The sequence below is a fragment of the Eublepharis macularius genome, chromosome 13 (genome assembly GCF_028583425.1).
Source record: "Eublepharis macularius isolate TG4126 chromosome 13, MPM_Emac_v1.0, whole genome shotgun sequence".
Classification (NCBI taxonomy): domain Eukaryota; kingdom Metazoa; phylum Chordata; class Lepidosauria; order Squamata; family Eublepharidae; genus Eublepharis; species Eublepharis macularius.
In genome coordinates, this window is record NC_072802.1 from 66117440 (window position 1) to 66138056 (window position 20617).

General features: G+C 45.3%; 1 protein-coding gene across 1 annotated transcript in view; it reads right to left on the reverse strand.

Moving 5' to 3' along the window:
- Positions 1-17593: 17593 nt before the first annotated feature.
- Positions 17594-20617, reverse strand: part of LOC129341007 (transmembrane protein 132C-like) — a 189531-nt gene continuing 186507 nt past the window's right edge. The window contains exon 9 of the mRNA XM_054995873.1: positions 17594-18933. Coding sequence (XP_054851848.1) covers positions 17776-18933 — 1158 coding nt within the window. The 3' untranslated portion in view covers positions 17594-17775. The remainder of the gene's footprint in view (positions 18934-20617) is intronic.

The following is a 20617-nucleotide window of genomic DNA, read 5'->3' on the forward strand; positions in this document are numbered from 1 at the left end:
TTCTGGAAGTGGTGCGGAGGGATCTACCCCTTCAGGTTCCAGGGCTGCTGCCAGGCTCTGGGGCCAAGCTATTATTTATTATTGGTACATTTTCTGCTGCCTGCTCAGGTTGGGTTTCTGGGAGTGGTGTGATAGGGATCTTGATGGCTCGAGGAGAGCCTGCTGGCCCCCACAAACAACGGACATGTTCGTGAACAGGTCATGCTCGTCAATGTTCGTTGTTTGTTGTTCGTGGATGGCAATGAACAACGAACACCATGTTCGGTTTTTTTTCCTGCTCGTGCCCATGTCTAGTCATAATCGTCCATGGTTTGATCACATCCAAGCCAAATAACAGTCATATCCTTTTCATAGATCTGTCTCGAAAAGCAGTTCAGAAAACCAGTTGCAGAACAAATGAACGACTGTGGGGTCTGGGATTAAAATTGTGTTTTGTTTGCTGGAATTCGTTTTACCTTCTTACGCTTAATTTGGTTTGGAATTGTAATGATTTGATGCATGTTGCCTCAGAGAGTGGGCTATCAGTATTTTCCTTTTTAAACACCGTAGGGTTTTTAAGAACAAGTAAAACTGCAGGATGTGGTCTGAGCTAGCTAGACAAACTGTCTTCCTTCAGTAACTCCTCTGCCTTAATTGCTCCTGCTGAGATTCTTAGGCTGTCCCATTTGTCTTGGAAAAACTGACTACAGAATTCCAGCAGGAGTAATAGATGTTAGCTCATTCTTCTCTCTCCTTCACAGATCACAGTCTACCAATACAATCGACCTACTTAACCTACATCAGTTCCTCCTCTGTGACGAGGCTTGGAGGAGGGGATTTCTGACTTACTTTGACAGCCGCCAAGAATTCCATTTTCTCTCGATGTTTTCGTTAAATCAAATCTTCTGAATCAATAGCAAAAGTAAAGGCAAGCTTCTGGCCCAAAGGAAAGGGGATTTCAAAGAGGGGAAAAATAACTAAATTATGTTAACAAGATTGGATGACTGGGTTGGATCCTGTAGATATGTTCTGCTAGCAGAGGTGCTTTTCTCCGGCGTTCTTTGGATGAAAGAGGCTTCTGAGACCCTTGAGATGAGGACGACACCTTCTGTGCGAAAAGAACATTTCCACTCATTGAACAGATTCACAGGATGCAAACTAATGCTTGGAAGGAATGTTGAATGTGGGTTGTGCAGCAGGAAGCACTTGCTTTGGCTGCCGTGGATCGAGTTATTACGAGTAAAGAGAACTTCCACATCCAGAGGCAGCAAGCTTCTTCTGAGTACCAATGCCACATGAGAAGAAGGCCTCTATGCACTCTAGAGTAACTGGTTGGCCGTTGTGTGAGACAGAATGCCGGACTAGAAGTACCAATGGTCTGTTCTGGCAGGACCCCTCTTGTGTTCTTGGCTGGTCTCTACCAGGGCCAGGGCCTTTTCAGTCCTGGCCCCAACCTGGTGGAACTCTCTGTCTGAGGACACTCGGGCCTGCCAGGATCTTGTATCATTTAGGTGGGCCTGTGAGACAGGGATTTTCCGCCAGGCGTACGGTGGAGGCTAATTTTAGTCCATCATTGCCGAGCCTTCCACTGGTCTCCCTCTATGAAGGGTTACGGAGGGTCCACTGCTGGCTGCCCCAAAAAGGGGTGCAGTAATCTATCTGTCTGCTACTACCTGCACTTTTTGTATGCTGACGGGCAGGAGTGCAGGACTGCCCCGTCTTGGAATGGTTTTATTGATTGCTGTTTTTATGCTGTGATTATTGTTTTTATGTTGTATTTTAATCAATGTTGTACCTCGCCCTGAGCCCGCTTGCGGGGAGGGTGGGTTAAAAATAGAGAGAGAGAGAGAGAGAGAGAGAGAGAGAGAGAGAGAGAGAGAGAGAGAGAGAGAGAGAGAGAGAGAGAGAGAGTATCCTGGTGAAGAGACTTGGCTATGAATGGGGGAATGACGACAATTTGAGCTAGATCTGCCTCGTCTTCCACGTCATTGGGAGCTCTGAAGGCACCATTCATGGCTGCAGAGGGAGTAGGAGGGGATTCTGGCCCTTCCAGGGATATTCCGCACCCCCTTTTGGCTGCTCATTGCCCCCAAAGGTGCACTGCCCCTCTATTTACAAAGCTATAAAAGAAACCTTGCATGCAGGATTCTACTTGATCAGAAGTGATCCCACTTTCTGACACAGCAAAGATATGACAACTCAGATTGTGAAGGACTTGTGTCCCAAATCTTTTCATTTAAAAAGTTTTTTAAAAAATAATTTGAATATAAACTGCTATACATGAACTCCCCTGCATTTAATCTTCTAGGTTAGAGCAAGTTGTTTTTCAGTCTGTTAGTGTAAACACTAAACATAGCAGCTTTTGGTATCAGTAAAATAGTAAAGAGTCCAGTAGCTTTCGAGAACCACAGTTCTCTTTGTCAGATGCATCTTGCATCTGACGAAGAGAGCTGTGGTTCTCGAAAGCTTATGCTACAATAAAGTTGGTTAGGCTTAAAGGTGCTACTGGACTCTTGCAACTACAGACTAACACGGCTAACTCCTCTGCATCTTTGGTATCAGTGTACTTTTGCACATTAATTTTTGGGGCAATTTGTGGCAATCTCTGTGCTTACGGGCACCCTCTGACTTTTGTCCTCTGACTGCTCTCTTTTGGAAGTGTATCACCGCCCCCCTCTGTCATTTCAAGCAGAGTTTCTTGGAAAGGAGTCTAAATAAGCGATTGCAAACACTTTCAATTCTAGCACACGAGGAGAGATCGCACACTGCGTTTGGAAGCTAGCGGGAGGGGGCAGCATCCCACAGCAGTAGTCCTTGCTCCTGGAAAGAAATCCACAAATAGCTGCTGAAAGATTCATATCCAAAGATCTCTCTCTCTCTCTCTCTCTCTCTCTCTCTCTTTCTCTCTCTCTCAAATATTCCAGGGCATCAAAATGCTGGGTGGCTCTACCATGCGGGTCCGTTGGGAAGACACAATTGCAATGGAAGTGCAAGATAAACTCCCATCATGTCCACCCCCACCCCCAGTGTTCAGAAGGTGACAGACTCGGGGTGGACCTGTGTCACTGCTGTCTGTTCAATCAACCATGTTTTCAATGTAATTAGCCATTTAATGGCCACATCCCCATTTAGCCAATGTGTGCTTAATTGCATCTCTGTGCCTTTCAACCTTTCAACCTCAGCCCTTTTCAGATGAAAACATTATGTTCTCATGCTCCCACCCAGCAAATTAGCCAGGGATAGATTAGTCAGGGGCGCCCTGCTGAGAATGTTTCCATCAACAGGAATAGCCAAAGAGGAAAGAGAGCACGAGTCCCCCAACCCCATCAACCACTCCATTCGGTTGCATCCTGATCTCCTGAAGAGTGGAAGAAGATGATGATGACGAAGTGTTGGTTTTATATCCTGCCTTTCACTACCTGAGTCTTGGAGCGGCTTGCAATCATCTTCTTTTCCTCTCCCCACAATGGACACCCTGTGAGGTCAGTGGGGCTGAGAGAGCTCTCAGAAAAATTGGTCCTTTTACTTATAGAAATACAAGGGAAACTATGAAGTCTGGATTTTACCTGACTTTGTCATAAATCTGCCATCTTCCAGGGTTTGGACCCAAAGCATTCAAATGATGGAGAAACTGCTTGCCCGTGGGCCCTTTAATAGGTAAAAAAAATAGGTTATTGAAAATATTTTAACTTCCCTAGATTTAGTGGGCCAGTAAGGTAAAAAGCAGCGCTAAGAATCAAACTAGATAGGATACCAGAAGGTCTATGAATGACTTTCCAGGTTTTGTTTCTATTAAATAGTTTGTAGGGAGGATTTCAGATGAAGATCACAGGGGTAGAGGGTTAACTTCCTCTCCCCAAATGACACCCTGAAGTTCCAATTTGCACCTCTGGGAGAAAAATAGAGCCAAACCGTAGGGTTGTTGTTTTGCAATAAGGGACGCTCTGGAGGTCTACTTTCATCTCATTTGATCCTAAGGACCTCCCCCCCTCCACCTTGCATTCAACGCTCTGAAAATTTGTGCACAATAAAACAATGTGGAGAAACATAATAGATTTTGTCCATTGGATTTCCATTTTTTTTAAAAAAAGAAGGAAACAATTATTAACCTTGAGATCCTAACAGAACCAGGACTTTTTTTTCAGCTGGAACGTGGTGGTACAGAGTTCCGGCACCTCTTGAAAATGGTCACATGGCCGGTGGCCCCACAGTGGCATGGAGGGCAATTTAAACTCCCCTCTGTCTGGAGGTCAGGGGGCGGGGCCACCGGCCATGTGACCATTTTCACCTAGGGCGATTTAAACTTTAACCCCCCCCCCTTGTTCCAGCTGACCCAAAGTAATGTCATTGTGCGGTTCCGAGTTCCACCACCTCTTTCCCCAGAAAAAAAGCCTCGAACAGAACTATATCCTTCTTATGATGGGGCCGTTAGGATTTAAGTTCATGAAGATTGCCCTGATGTTCGGAACTGTGCTCTGGAAGGAGGCCCAGGACAGCTTGTTTGAGACTTGGGAGCTACTAAACAATGCCAAATGATGTCCTGCTCTTTCATGTCCGGAGCGATGACTTTTGTTGATTGATAGCAAACGGTTCTTGAAGTCTTGAGCGTGTAGATCCAAGACTGAGGATATCCCCCTCCCCACTCCTGGCACTGGAAATTAATTGTTCTCCCTTGAATGACAAATTCAATGGGTTCATTTCATAGGCAGGTGGAGTTTTGTATGCGCGGGCTCAAAAACGAGATGATTAATGATGGCAAAGTTAGTTTTATTTATTTTTAGTCCTATTGAAATCTGAGTTTTCTCTTTCTCGCTCTCTCCTTTAATACATCTGATTCAAAAATGAATATTGGTTCAATCCAATTTATCTGGAGCAAGATGAGGGAACAATGGCAAGCACAATAGGTTGCCATAGCAACCCCTCCTTTTACGTTCTGGCACGGGCTGCCTGGCGGCACTCAGAAGCGACGTGAAAGCTCTTGCAAAACTGGCGTGCCAGCTCTCCACTCGCCATTCCTACAGACGACTTCCCAAGGCAATGCAAAAGAAAGTTAATTCCTGCGGACGTGCAAGGCGTCTGGGCGTCTGCGGCACGTCTCCCCATTCCCTGTTACTCTTTTGGCATGACCTCATAAAGCCTGACCTCAAACTCGCTAGGGCATCCTTGACTTGAATACAGGGACCTGCCTCACTCCCATTGATCCGTCTTGCCTACTCTGATGAGTAGGGGTTCTCCAGGGTCTCAGTTGGAGAAGAAGAAGACTTGGTTTTATGCCCCACCTTTCACTACTTGAAGGAGTCTCGGAGCAGCTTACAATCACCTTCCCTTCCTCTCCCCGCAACAGACACCCTGTAAGGTGGGTGGGGATGAGAGAGCTCTGAGAGAGCTGTGACTGACCCACGATCACCCAGCTGGCTTCAAGCGGAGGGCACCGTGAGTTTTCATAAGCATATGTCACAGGCTAACCCATTCCCCCCCTTAAATACTGAGTTCAAGGTTATCTCCCAGCGGCTGGGAACCAGCATAGTTTAAAAGAGAAAACTTCAGACATAATCCACATCCTGGGAGAGTTGAGAGTCCCAGTTGCAACAGATAAACATAACATCACAACTCCCTGGTCCCCCCCCTGCCCCCAGTATAGGTATCTCCCGTGTGGTATTATGTCTTCACAATTGTTTTAATAAAGGATATATTAATTGAGTACTGTTTCACAAATTTGTTTATACAGACTAAGGGATGTAATAAACAATTTGTATATTCTTTTGTTTCTCTTGACACAACCATATACTACACCATATATTGCAACCTCCCTAGACCTCAATTATACAGGCATCTTATGCGTTCTAAAAACAATTCATTAAAGTGTCCCGTGCTCAAAGTGCTATCATGGATGTTATTAAAGTGCAATTGCTTTTGGCATCCTATGACACTATTTCTCATATAGAACTCGATTTGCCTTGCATACAGGTACAATACAGGTACAGTATAAGGGTAATTCCAGACACTGTGAATGTCACAGATCAAAAAGACCTATAATCATAGGTACACGTAGTTGGTTCTGTGACTGCATTCTCTAACGGACGGTCCAGATCCTTGTAAGGTCCGTTTCCAAGCTTCTTTCTCAAAGAGCACAGATGTCAAAGATTCATCATAGTTAACCTTCCATATCCCTCTTTGATTTGTCAATTACTTCCATCAATTAACATCCATGATAGCACTTTGAGCACGGGACACTTTAATGAATTGTTTTTAGAACGCATAAGATGCCTGTATAATTGAGGTCTAGGGAGGTTGCAATATATGGTGTAGTATATGGTTGTGTCAAGAGAAACAAAAGAATATACAAATTGTTTATTACATCCCTTAGTCTGTATAAACAAATTTGTGAAACAGTACTCAATTAATATATCCTTTATTAAAACAATTGTGAAGACATAATACCACACGGGAGATTCTCTGTTGTGACAATTACATTACCGTGTTGCTCTATTTTGTTGTACCCAGTATAGGTATGGCAAGATGCTGCCATCATCTTGACAGGAGGAGTCCAACCTGGTTCTCCAGATTACAGTCCTGCCGCTCTTAACTATTACACCACAACACCTGCACCCTAAAATCCTGCTCCTATCTGAGCTTGCTGGCACGTTAAGATCGTCTAAGGAGGCCCTCTTCTGTGGTGTGCTCCCCCCTTGTGAAATAAGGGGGTAGCCACCAGAAACACGGATTTCTGTATTGCTCTGTATCACTGGGGAAACTTCTGCTCCCAAACAATTCATCTGGCCATCACAGTGCATTCCTGATCAGGTCTACTCGGGATCCTACTCAGGTCTATTCAAAGGGGTTTACACCCAGGAAATAGTTCCTAAGATAGTACTGTAAGTCTAAGTTCTTGATTCCAGTTAGATCTTTCTTCTGCCCTAGATGACATTAGCCTCTTGGTTTAGCAAGCTCAGTTTGGGTTGCTTTGATTGGCAGTGGCTTCCCAAGATCTCGGGTAGACAAAAATCTCCCTAACAACAACTGCCGCCTGAGCTCCTTAAGCGGAGATGCCAAGGACTGAGCCCAGGACGTCCCCCAGGCAAAAGCTCTCTCTGAATCTATAGGAACATACGAAGCAGCCATTTACTGAGTCAGTCCACTGAGCACAGCGTTTCCTGCTCCGCCTGGCAGCAGCCTTCAGAGCCCCAAGCCAGGAAGAATATTCTCCCAACACTGACTACTAAGACCTTGTTTGGGTTACTTTGATCTCCAGAAGGATGTAGGTAAATGAGAATGGGGGGGGGGGCAGAGAGGCCCAGTTTGATGGGAATGTGTATGTTTAGCCTGGAGGAGAGAACTCGTTCTCCGCTGCTCAGAACGGAAGGCTCTATCACACCTGAACACACACAAAGCTCCCTTATCCTGAATCAGACTGTCGGCTCATCAAGGTCAGTATTATCTACTCGGACTGGCAAGAGTTCCCCAGGGTCTTAGGTAGAGGTCCTTCATATCATCTACCGCCTGGTCCGTTTTTTAAAATTGGAGGCGCTGGGATTGCTGGGACCAGAGACCCTTCCACTGAGCCACACCTCTCCTCAAATGGGTTTAAGTTGCAGGGAGGAAAATTTGAGCTGAATGCAAGAAGAAAAGTCCTAACAGTGATAGTAGCTCAATCGTGGAACCAGTCGCTTGGGGATGAAGGTGGTGGACTCTCCTTTCTTGGAGGTTTTCAAGCAGAGGCTGGTCTGGTGTCTGTAGGCAATGCCCCAGCACTGAGCAGTGGGCTGCACTATATGACCAGTAAGGTCCATTACAACTCCAGGACTCTGATTCTCTCCCTGTTTTCACCTGTGAACCGTTAGCAGGTGTGACGCATGATAGGTCAATTGGTCATGCTTAGCTTCAACAAGACTTCTTGGCGACATACCTTCCTGTTTTGCCCGGAACACCTTGCGTCTGACCTCTTCCACTGAAAGTTACCGCCTACGACTTTGTAAAGGCAAATTTCTGCCTGATAAATCTGTGTCTCGATTTGCTGAAAACCCCTCTTAATATCCTCTTACAGTGATACAACTTGTGAAGCACCCGATTCCCTTGTCTGGGGATCTGCAATATATCTGCCAAGCAGTTCTTCCCCGCTCCTTGTCGAGCCCCTTTGGAGCACCAGCCTGCCGAAGCTTTTAGAAATGCAAATCTCGACATTTTGACCTGATGCGAATTTTTCAAATAAACTGCATTTCACAGCCCGCTGGCTTTCCTCCCTGTTGAGTAGAACGTTTATGCTCCTGCTGGCTGAAATGACTTTCTGATAGCGCTTTTTGGTCAAGGAAAGGGGAAAAAACCCCACCTCAGCCGCTTAGATGTTTTGCAGCAATACAGAATAGTTTTGGGGAAGCAAGAGGGTTGCCTTTTTAAAATATGCTTGTTGCTTCAGAGAGAGAAAAAAACCTTCTCTCTTTAGATGTCATGAATTGCAACTTTTGAGCGGCTATCTACTCGTTTGCCATCGAAATTGTGGAGGGGCACAGAATAAGATGTGTGTTGAGCTCTTTATGGTGGGAAGAGTTGTGGAGAAAGAAATTATCTGGATTCTTCATGGGGAGGCTTCCAGCATTCTTGTTGGGGGAGACTGACCAAGAGAGAGATCTTGGAGTCGTTGTGGACAACTCACTGAAAATGTTGATGCAGTGTGCGACGGCAATAAAAAAGGCCAATGCTAAACTGGGGATTATTAGGAAGGGAATTGAAAACAAATCAGCTAGTATCCTAATGCCCCTGTATAAATCAATGGTACGGCCTCCTTTGGAATACTGTGTACAATTCTGGTCACCACACCTCAAAAAAGATATTATAGCACTGGAAAAAGTGCAGAAAAGGGAAACTCGAATGATTAAAGGGATGGAACACTTCCCCTATGAAGAAAGGTTCAAGCGTTTGGGGGCTTTTTAGCTTGGAGAAATGATGACTGAGGGGTGACATGATAGGGGTTTACAAGATTATGCATGGGATAGAGAAGGTAGAGAAAGAAGTATTTTTCTCCCTTTTTCACTATACAAGAACTCGTGGGCACTCAATTAAATTGCTGAGCAGTTGGGTTAGAATGGATAAAAGGAAGTACTTCTTCACCCAAAGGGTGATTAACACATGGAATTCACTGCCACAGGAGGTGGTGGCAGCTTCAAGCATAGACAGCTTCAAGAGGGGATTGGATAACCATATGGAGCAGAGGTCCATCAGTGGCTATTAGCCACAAGGTATAGATGGAACTCTCTGTCTAGGGCAGTGATGCTCTGTATTCTTGGTGGTTGGGGGGGGGTGGAATCAGTGGGAGGGCTTCTAGTGTCCCTTCCCCACTGGCCAACCTCCTGAGGACACCTGGTTTTTTGGCCACTGTGTGACACAAAGTGTTGGACTGGATGGGCCATTGGCCTGATCCAACATGGCTTCTCTTATGTTCTTATGGACTAGATGATGGGGGTTGGACTAGATGACCCTGAAGGTCCATAACAACTCTATGATTCTCTGATTCTTAATCCAACTGGCTGACCTCCATGCATTAATAAATATAATGGTCCTTGGTGACACTGTGCTTGTTCTGCCTTGGAAAGGGCCCATAAGAGAGCCCCGCTGTCCATTGTCAGGACAGCGTAATGAATGATGAATTGCTTGACCGAGTCACTTGTGGCAGGAACAAGATTTCCTGGAGGGTCTTTTTTTGTGCTGATGATGACTAAGAGTGAGTTTGATGGATGGCCACACAGGTGGGAACTTTGCTAGTTGGCTGTGCCCTTCTGCCAGGCTATCTGCTATAGAGACGGCACCTGTTAGGAATACTATCTGAGTGGTTAGGGAGAATTTCAAACATGTCTGGGCTGGAAAAAACCTCAGTTCCATTTTATTTCTTTCTGGAATGACTCATGAGATTCTTTACCGTGACATCCTTTTCTGTTTCTTCACCCTGACAGTTTCTCGTAAAAGGTATGCCTTTTTCAATGTTCTTTGTGCGCCGAGAAATCAGCATTGTGTGTGTAAATGATATATAAATTGCCTTTGAAAGCTGAAGAAAAGGCACATGTGATTCAAACACATCTACAAATCCAAGAGCAGGAAGCAGAGGACCGGAACTGTTGTGAAAAATATGAAAAGAGAAATAAAACGAGGGCCATCCGTCTAGCTGTTCCCCGGCCTGTGGAATCTCCAGCTGATTCGGAATAAAGATGCATCGAATATTTGTAGGCGGTGTGCGTGTTAAAAAAAAAAGGAGATGTGATTGAGACTCATGGTGAATTTTTATTGATTTTACCCTACATCTTAACACACTCAAAGCGGCTTACCAAATCAGGAAAACAATGGAATATAAATCTACCCAAATCTTGCCAAATAATTCAAGAAGATCCCAACATGAACCAGCACAGAAATGGCAGGCTCTCACAGCAGCCACAAAGGAGGAGGAGTTATCCATGGGGAGGGGGCTGTGGCTGAATGGTGGAGCATCCACTTGGCATGCAGAAGGCCCTAGGTTCAATCCTGGGCATTTCCAGCTAAAAGGACCAGGTAGTCAGTGATGTGAAAGATGTCTGCCTGAGACCCAGGAAAGCTGCTGCAGACTGAGTAGACAATACTGACCTTGATGCACCAAGAGTATGATTCTGTATAAGGCAGCTTCATGTGTTCAAGTCAGCTGGGGAAAAACATGGGGGGGCGGGCAACATGCACAGTCTGTGAAATCTCAGGAAGGCACTTCCTTCCTATAACCAATTCTGTAGGATGGTGGCCAACCCCCAGAAGGTAGCTCTTGTTGAAGTCAAACAAACTTTCCAGAAGGAGGGAACTTCCAATAACAATTTTGGGGCTGAGCAGAACTGGAGAATAGGTTCGTTCGTTCATTCATTCATTCATTCGTTCGTTCGTTCGTTCGCTTACTTTATTGCTTACTTCACTTATACCATGCCTTTCCCCCTCAATGGGGATCCAGCGCAGCTCACATCCTTCCCTCTCCTCCATTTTATCCTGTCGAGATCCCTGTGAGTTTGTTAGGCTGGGAGTATGTGAATGGTCCAAAGTCACTCAGCAAACTTCCATGGCAAACCAGGGATTCAAATCTGGGTCAATCTGATCTTCAACTGATACGCTAACTAGTACATCACACTATACACATATGAACAGTCTTTAAAAAAAAACACAATGGTCACTTTTTTTTCAAACCTCCTTGGTACCGTTGTTTCCCCAGTCTGCTGTCATTTTGGTGCTCTTTTATCTATTTAGGGCTTTTTTCTTCTTTCGATCCCAACCAGTCAGGGATCACATAGTGAACATGAAACACGGAAAGCAACAGAAGCCAACAGCAAGGGAGGGCAACTCTCTTACATTCATAATGCTATGTTGATTTCACTATTCTGTTTTCTTGTTGGAATAGTTGATGGCATAAAAATCTTAAGTAAACATGAAAAAAACCCTCTTAAGGACTAAACACCAACCCCCCCCTTTTTTTTGTCTTGGCAAAGAAGTGGGTTTGATCTAATTTCCTTCTCCCTCCCCTCAAAAAACTATGTGATCGATCCGTGTAAAGCATTTTTAATTACAATTTGTATTATAACATGTATAAATAAATATTACATTCTTTCAGTCTACAATGCATACTAGGTAAATCCTTGTTTAAAAAAAGAAGTCCAACTATGCTACAAGTTTCCATGATCTGACATGTCTGGGCAATCAAAGGAACAAACAAACTTAATGAGCCATTCAAATGATAATTGGAATTATGATCAAATGTAGAGACCGTGCCTTCCTAGCAGGCCAGGCGGGATGCAGTTTTCCAAAAGTTTCGAAGAAGATGGTGGGTTCTTTTAAGTTATGATAGAGTCTTCTTGAGGGCTGCCAGGGCTGGAATGGAAGAAACTCCAGGTTTGTGCTCTGCTGCCCCTGGTGGTGAACAACTGACAATTGCATAATGAAAGGTTCCCTGCGTTACGAAGTCCTTGCAAGCTGTGTGGGGATTTCACCGACCAAGGCAGTTCATTAGCTTCCTTTGACCCAGAACAGCTATAAAAGCTTCCAGGTCACATGTGGATTTTTTCTGGTCGCTAGTCAGCCTTGATGATTTCTACTTAGCGGGCTTCTAGTTACAGGACGTGTTGCTCTATCGCCTCCTCGCCTACCTGCTTACTGGATGCCCCTTGGTCCTTATGCCTCCATACTCTCCATCCTGCTAGCATTACAACACTGAACAAGTTTCAGACACCAAAGGCATCACTTCATATCACAGATATCTGTTTACACCTTAGCATCCCAGGAACATTTCCTTTGTGAAGACGTTGCAAACTCCCCGCCTCTAGAAAGCTAGCCAGTCCTGCATACAGGAAGATTTATTTTTCAAATGGAGGAAGAAATTTGGACATGTGATTTCCTCCCCCCTCCACCTTCTGAAGTGGAGGGAAGCTGGACTATGATTCTTTTCAACGGATAGATCCATTAGTAAGGTTTCTTGGGCACCTCGGCACAAGGCCCTGTAAAATTACTGAGTTTATTTATGTATTTATTTTATTTATGTTCAATTTATATTCTGCCCTCCCCACATCAGCAGGCTCAGTTTAAGAAATATTAAAGAGTCCAGTAGCACCTTTAAGACTAACCAACTTTATTGTACCATAAGCTTTCGAGAACCACAGCTCTCTTCCTCAGATGAGTGGAGAGTATGAAGAAACTGGCCAGAGATATATAGGTGGTGAGGGGACGGGGGAGAGAGTGCAGGGAGTGAGGGTCACGTAGATGTAAATCAGTTGCAAAAGTCATGAAAGAGGTGGAGTGCGCAATCCAGGTTGGGTATGACACCTTCCTTCTATTGCTGAATCTGAAAGGAATGCCTGAAGGCAATTACTTTTGGTAATGAGATAACCATCCAGAGTCCCTATTCAATCCAAGTCTGACTGAGTCAAATTTACATATGAATTCAAATTCACTGGCTTACCATTGGATTTTGTTTTTGAAATATTTCTGTTTAACTATGGTGACCTTGTTGGAATATTTTGGTAGACTGTAGTGTTCTCCCACTGGTTTCTGGATGTTGCCAATTTTGTTGTCAGATTTGTGTTCATTTATTCTTTTGCGCAGAGGTTAGCTGGTTTGTCCAATGTACAGAGCAGATGGGCATTGTTGGCACATGAGGGCATATATCATGTTGGAGGATGAGCAGCTGTAAGAGCCAGAGATTGTGTAGTTGACACCATTGAGTCCTGTAAACATATTTTCTGGGTAGTTATATGGGCAGAGTTGACATCTGGGTCTGTTGCAGGGTCTGGTTCCTGTGTTGGTGACTATGTTAGCCGGTTCATGGTTGTTAGTGAGAAGTTAAGGCTGGGGGGGCTGTCGGTTAGTCTTCAAGGTGCTACTGAACTCTTTACTATTTTGCAACTACAGACTAACACGACTAACTCCTCTGGATCTATGAGTTCAAGAAGAAACCCTATTTGCAGACTTGCAATCTACTCTGTTTCAAACCATTAATATATTCTTCGGGGTCAGAAAAGAACTCTCCCCTGGTGAGTGGTGAGCATCTGAGCAGCTAATCTGTGGCATGGCTGCCCACAGTGACTCAGCCAGTGGGAGCATGTGGCATGCCCAGATGGCAGCAGGCAGCCAGTGGGCCTAGTTCTGGAACAGTACCAGGCCTATACCTCTGCCTACTCAGCAGAAAAGCGGGCCAAACCACCTCAAAGGCTGTTATCAGGACCTGTGCCACAGTTTGGGGATCTACATGTTCACTGACCTGGTGGGCAGTGAAGAGATTTTTGCCCAATACCAGTGGCAAGTATTGCCCTCTATTGAGGCACTCTGCAGGTTCACCTTGAGGCCCATTTGACCCAAATGGTCAAGCAAGCAACACTCAGATTTTCAGTTCAGTTCCATGAGTCAACTGCAGCAACGTGGAGTGAAGCCAATGGCAGTGGGGCGATAACCACCTTTTCTCCTGCTTTGCAGTTATTATGGCATGCTGCAATCGCCACTGGGAGGTGTGTGGGTGATTCTAAAACGTCATCCAGGCGTCCAACTCAGGGCTTCCTGGGTGATGCATATGCTGTATTTGTGGTGAGATGACTGAGGAGGTCAAAGGAAAAAAGATAGTATTGTCTGCTCAGGCTTCCAGATGGCTACCTCCAGGGCTTTTTTTCAGCAGGAACGTGGTAGAACGGAGTTCCGGCACCTCTTGAAAATGGTCACATGGCTGGTGGCCCCACCCCCTGATCTCCAGACAGAGGGGAGTTTAGGTTGCCCTCTGTCTGGAGATCAGGGGGTGGAGCCACCAGCCATGTGACCATTTTCTCCAAGGGCAATTTAAACTTTAAAAAACTCTCCCCTTTTTCCAGCTGACCCAAAGTGACGTCATTGTGCGGTCCTGAGTTCCACCACCTCTTTTCCCAGAAAAAAAGCCCTGGCTACCTCCACTCTTCCAGGCAGTCTGTCTGGGTTCTTAAATGGGCTGTGAATACTTCTGAGTCAGGCCTGAATCTCACCTGGATAGACAGCAGCCCGACTTTGGGCCAATTCCTGTGTCTTCCTAGAGTGTCTCTTTATAAAATGCCTCAGTGCGTGTCTGTAAAATGTAGGGAGACGCAACATTAAGCATAGTTTAAAAAGACAGAGCCGGCAGAGATTGCTCCTCAGAGGGTTTGTTAATTTCATCTTCACCTCCCCTAAGGCTCTGTCAATTTCACCTCTACAGTCTAAAACTGTGTGGGATGGCAACCAGAGGGCAGCAAGAATGGAAATGGGCTGGAGCTGGCTTCCAGAGCTGGGCTTGGACCTGGAGAGGTTCTAATGGGCTGAGGTCTCCCTTCTGGCATCTCACACAGCTCCAGTGTGTAGCAAAGCCTTTACTCTGCCACCGGCTCTGTCTTTTTAAACTACCCTTCTGGATAAAGCTGCATGTCCCGACAGGTGTTCATCATGTGTCAGATGTCTCATGCAGAGTGACTCCTAGCTTATTCTCTTTTAAGCTTTTTATTTTTACAAGCCTGCTGAGTTACCTCTGACTGCCTGTTCCGCCTTAGGCTCATTCCCATGTCCGTCTTCCCACTTATTTGCATACATTAGCCTAATTGGCATAGTTCACACCCCTTCTGATAATCACAGGGAGAGGAGAGAGCTGCATCTGGAATCAGTGCAGGCTGGCCACCAGATCACCAGCACATTTCTCTGCTCAGATTTCACTGGCCATTCCTCGTGCCCTTTTGAAGCTTCCTCTTCAGGACTAGCATCTTGTCTTTATTGCTTTTTAAAAAGAATTTGGCATTCAGTTCCATGCCTGTGAAGAGAAATATTCGTTGCACTGAGTGGACGTTAGGAAACAGTGGAAGGAAGCGGAAAGAGAGAACACCGTAAACAAAATGTGCAACATGGCCGATGAGTACTTTGGTTATCGAATTTAAACTAAAAAGTCCTTCCCTAAAATCCACCCCCTGCCCCACCCTCGGCATATGCTTTCATCTAGCTACTGGATAACCAACGTCTGGGTTTTGAGGGCAATGGCTCAGCAGATACCATTCTGAATGCCGAACCAATCCAGCCTCTGTGTATTGGTTCGGCATTCCTCTGGGAAAGATCAATATACGGAAAAGTCAGCACATCCCATCCCCGAAACCAGAAGCCAAGATGAGGCCAGTTAATCAACGGAGCTGGGTCATGCAGATAGGAGCTGGCTGGATTTGTGGTGGCTGGGGTCTTCAGGGAGCGAGTTCAGCCCTCAAGCCATGGGGCATCTCTGTACTTTCTCCCATACATGAAGAACACTTAGCATGTTGTATAGAACCTTCTCTTCTTCAATGCTCCCATCATCATCTTGAAGTAATCTGCACAACAACCCTGCAGGATAGGCGAGTATTATTACCCCCACATAGTGTGAGTGGTAGAGTGAGGATAAGAGTCAAGAGGCTTGATTAATGCCATTCCTGGTGAGACCGAGATTCAAACTCGATTTGTAGTTCAGCCTCGGCAACTATCCTATGCCGGCGTTGGCAGCCATTCCTCGTAGATGTGAGCAGTTGCTATTTTTTCATATGCTGGAAAACTAATTCTGCATTTGGGGACCATGTGGCAGGGGGAAACCTCTACAAAAGAAGGTCCTGATGCCGCCAACAGGGTCATCCCTAGGCGAGCTGAATCCGTCCTCTCCCTTCCAAAGGCAGGTCCAAAGTTGAGGAGATATCAAGGAATTCCTCTTCCTTATCCCATAGTTGTGTTTGGGAGCAATGCCTCCTCCTCATTGGGTTATGAGGGGCAAAACCCTTCCTTACCTACGTTGGACATTGGGTTGCAAAATTCCTGGAGATTTTGGGGGTGGAGCCTGGAAAGGGTGGGATTTGAGGAGGGGAGGGGCCTAATGCCATAGAATGCACCCTCCTAAGCAGCCATTTTCTCCAGGAGAACGGATATCTGTCACCAAGAAATCAGATGTAATTCTGCGAAATCTCCAGCCCCCACCTGGAAGCTGGCAACCCTAGTTGAACATGGATTTGGGGTCTTTGAGAAACTGAAAAAATGGGAGGTCAGTTTTGAGAAAGCAGTTTCCCGTTGCCCTTTGTTCGACCTGTGGCAACGGCTGGAATGATGCATGCTAGGGTGGAGACAGTACAACTACGAGACACTCCATCCTGCCTGTCAAACGGGCTAGGCCTTTCCTGAATCTAGAGTAAAGCTGCACTGCCTCACAGCGCATGCATCAGGAATATGTTGCACATGTGTTCGGAGAGAATGAGATCCTTGACAGGGGAGCAGAGTCAGGTTCCAAGGTCATCCTTGGAAGTACAGGGAGCAGATCGGCTCGTGTACTCTGCTAGTTCAGAATGGGCATAAGAAAATGCAATCTGAGATAAATGAAATACACACAGACTCTCTTTTATCCCTTGCCCCCTTCAAACCATGAGAAATTAGGGGATAAAACTACACCTTGATTAAAATTTGGCAAAATCACCAGTGTGCGCAGAGTTGCAGGGAGGAGCTACTGATCTAGCCGAAATTAGTTGGTTTCAAATAAACAGCATATTGAAGTTACTAGTTTGTTGCAAATTCCCCAGGTTCTCCAAATGACAAGATAATGCACCACCCATTTAGGGGGATTTTTTGGGGGTCTGGAGAGAACCAATAGGATTTGGAAATTTTTAATCCTCACTGACGTACATCAGAAATAAGATCTAAAAGGCAGAGCAGTGGAGAGAGGGAGGGTGTAGGAAAGATCTAGCATCAACATTTCTGAAAAGAAGAAACTGAAAAAAAATGCTAGCCAATCTCTGCTCTGCTAACCATCATGTCCTTATTCCAGCCTCAGGAACGGCAAGCAGACAGGTGATCCATGCTCTACCCTTTTTCTTCACTGGTCCCATTCATATTTTGATGATTTATTAGAAATATAAACAGTTTTCCATTTTTAAATCATAATTTTCATTTAAAAAAAAAAGAAAGAAAGAATACTTTTGGTACCTTGTGTGTAACTGTCTTTGCTCCTTGACTGCCAGTTTCATAACCTCACCTTGCCCTGGTTCATTATATGGGCCAGTTTATTCCTTCTTCTTCCAACACAAACATTTTATCTGGGGGAGGGGGAAACCCCCCCAAAAGGACGGTCCCCATAGACCAGCTGAGCAAATCTCTCTCCCTGAATATAAAATCTGCCTCATTTTCAAGACTCTTCAGTCCTCCACCCACCACCCTATTCTGTATGTCCTGATACAACTGAAGGCATCAAGGTGTGGTTTTCAACCCCCCCACCCCCAAAGCACCCATGATCCAGGGCTATGCTTCCTCTCTGAGCTTCTCCACGTAGTGTTATGTTTCCCCTAGCTCCATATCTTGGCAAACCCATTTAATGTCATCTTCATTGCAGTTGAGGATGGAGTTGATGGTTGGACAGCTGTCATCCGGAGGGATGGTGGTGAACGTTGTAAATTTTACCCGCTTTCGCTTGGAGGTGGGCGAATGCAAAGGGGGCTCAAGCTTCAGCTCTTTCCCTTGTTTGCCCCCCGAGTCAGCTGACCTGTGCAGTTGGCTCTGGATGCTTTTTGGTATGCTACCGTTGAGGAGCTTGTTGTTCTCTTCCACCCCTATCCCTCGGTCCACATTCGTCGTGCGCTCATCCTGTGGGGGTGAAATGTCCACTTGGTTCTCCAACAGCTCTGTTTCATTTCCAAGCCACACCCAATCATGAGAGTGGCTCATGGTGGCCTGCCCTTCCGCCGGAACTTGCTTGTGCCGATATTTCAATGTGAAGGTGGCACAGTTTATCAGGAAGACTAGAATGGCCAGGCAGAAGACTCCCAAGAGGGCATACATCCCAATCTCCAGGTCACTGAGACCCCTAGATGCCTGTACAAGGTCATCACCCTCCATGCCTCCATTACTTTTGGGGAGGTCGACCTGACCTGGAAAGTTGGTGAAGTCTATAGGGATGTTCTGCAGCTGCCCGTCATCTGAGAGCTTTTCTCCAGCCAGGTTACTTTTCAGTCCTTTGCCTTTGATCATAGACTTGGCCGTGGTGCTGACTTTCCGTAGAGCTCCTTCCTCTCGTTCGGCGGAAGAGCTCCCGTAGTATCGTCCGTCTTGGCCGTATCGCTCTTGGTCCAACGCCTTCTGCCTTCGATCGCTTGCGTGGTTTTCGATCTCGTCAGCATCGTAATCGCTGACGCTGTGGGAGTTGGCGTCATTCCGGCCAAATTTCACCTTGATGCTACCATTTCCCACTGCGAGGATGCTCTTCCTCTTTGACTTCTGGCAAGCTTCAGAGATCATCATGTCCACTTTAACCAACGTGCCTTGACCTTCACCTTCCGCCGCCACCACTGGCCATTTCGTGGAAGAGCTTGGATGGGCTGAAACGACAGACTCATCTAACGATGAAGCAGAGAGGGAAAAGTCTTTGGGATCATAAATGTCCAGGGGAGTCACAGAGCCATCACTGAACTGGATCCAGGAGCTTACGATGGCTTCCTAAAAGAGGAGGAAAAGTGTTAATGATACGGTCTTAGGTAGCAAACCTCGTCCCATAAGGACTGATCTATTTCCATGGTTCTGAAGGCATCAAGAACAGAACCCAACAGATTTTTTTGTTGGGAATAATGGACAGCTTTGGAACTTTGTTTTTATACTTGATTACGGCTGTAAGAGTACTCTTTGTGCAAAAGTGGAAAACTCCAACATGGCCTACCGTGGAGGAATAGTGGATAAAAGTACTGGCGTTTGCGTCAATGGCAAAACTTACTTCCAGGGCTTTTTTCCTGGGAAAAGAGGTGGTGGAACTCAGTGGGTTACCAGCACAGGGGACGACTCTTGGCAGGAGGTGGTGCCCCTGGTACCACATGTACACGTGCAAAGTGCGTGCATGCTCCCAGGACCAATGATGTCACTTTGGGTCAGCTGGAACAAGGGGGGAGTTTTTAAAAGTTTAAATCACCCTAGGAGAAAATGACCACGTGGCTGGTGGCCCCCTGCCCTCCATGCTCCAGCGGCGCGGAGGGCAATCTAAACTCCCCTCTGTCTGGAGATCAGGGGCGACCAGCCACGTGACCATTTTCAAGAGGTTCCAGAAATCCGTTCCACCACATTTCAGCTGAAAAAAAGCCCTGCTTATTTCACTGATTAGGGAAAAGACATTAGTTACAATTTTAACTGAATGGAAACCGTTTATAGACATTTTACATGAAATGAATAATAAAGGTTTGATGACATCTGGATTTATGGATTAAGAACCATGAACAATAGAAAACATGAACAATGAACAACAGAAAAAAAGAGAGCTTTTATGTTTAACTTAGAATAAGTGAGATTCTGAAAATGGTCTATATTTGTGGTGGAGAAAATCAGAATTCAATCTGTAGTTTAGTTTAAGGGTTTCTTTTTCTTTTTTCACTTGTCTATGTATTGTTAGTGTGTCTTCTTTTTAGAATGTTTTTTATCCTTTATCCTTTTATCCTTGTTTGTTGTCTATAGTTTTTATGTTATTGTTTATAGTTTAAACCCCCCAAAAGAAGAACAGAACCCGACAGTCAAGATCTACAGAAGTGAAATGAAGACCTTTCATGAACCCAGAAAGATTTAACTTCTTTTGCTTTGAACGGCAGACACTCAGTTACATTAGACATTTCTGTGTTTCAAAGTGTACATTCTGTACAGCGTGTGTGTTTATGAGGAAGTGCTTTGAGAAACACAAGGGCAAGCCTGTGCCAAATTTGTGAGATTTTGGACAATGTGTGCTTGATGCATGAAGTCGGGGGGGGGGGTACCTTTTCTGTCACAGAATGTTATTTTGATTATCAGTTCATTTTCAAAATGCTTTTCAAGCAGGAGTATAAATCAACATATATAGGATCTTTTCACTGTGTGTAATTAGAACATTCAATCACTTCTAAAAGGAGACACGACACAGGCACCCACTTCCAGATGAAGTTGCTCGCTGCATCTCTGCATGAGCTAGAACATTGTCTGGCCCTGCCAATTTGAAGAAGTTTGCTTGAAAAATGCGTGCCCCATCGGTTGTTTTCCCCATAGGGAATAATAGCTGAATATATTCAGTAGTCTCGGTTTAAATCGAAATCGAATCGAGAATCTGATGCGAATATTATCTCATGCAGAGAAACAAGGGGTGAGCTCCTCTGCAGGCAGCTAATTCATACAC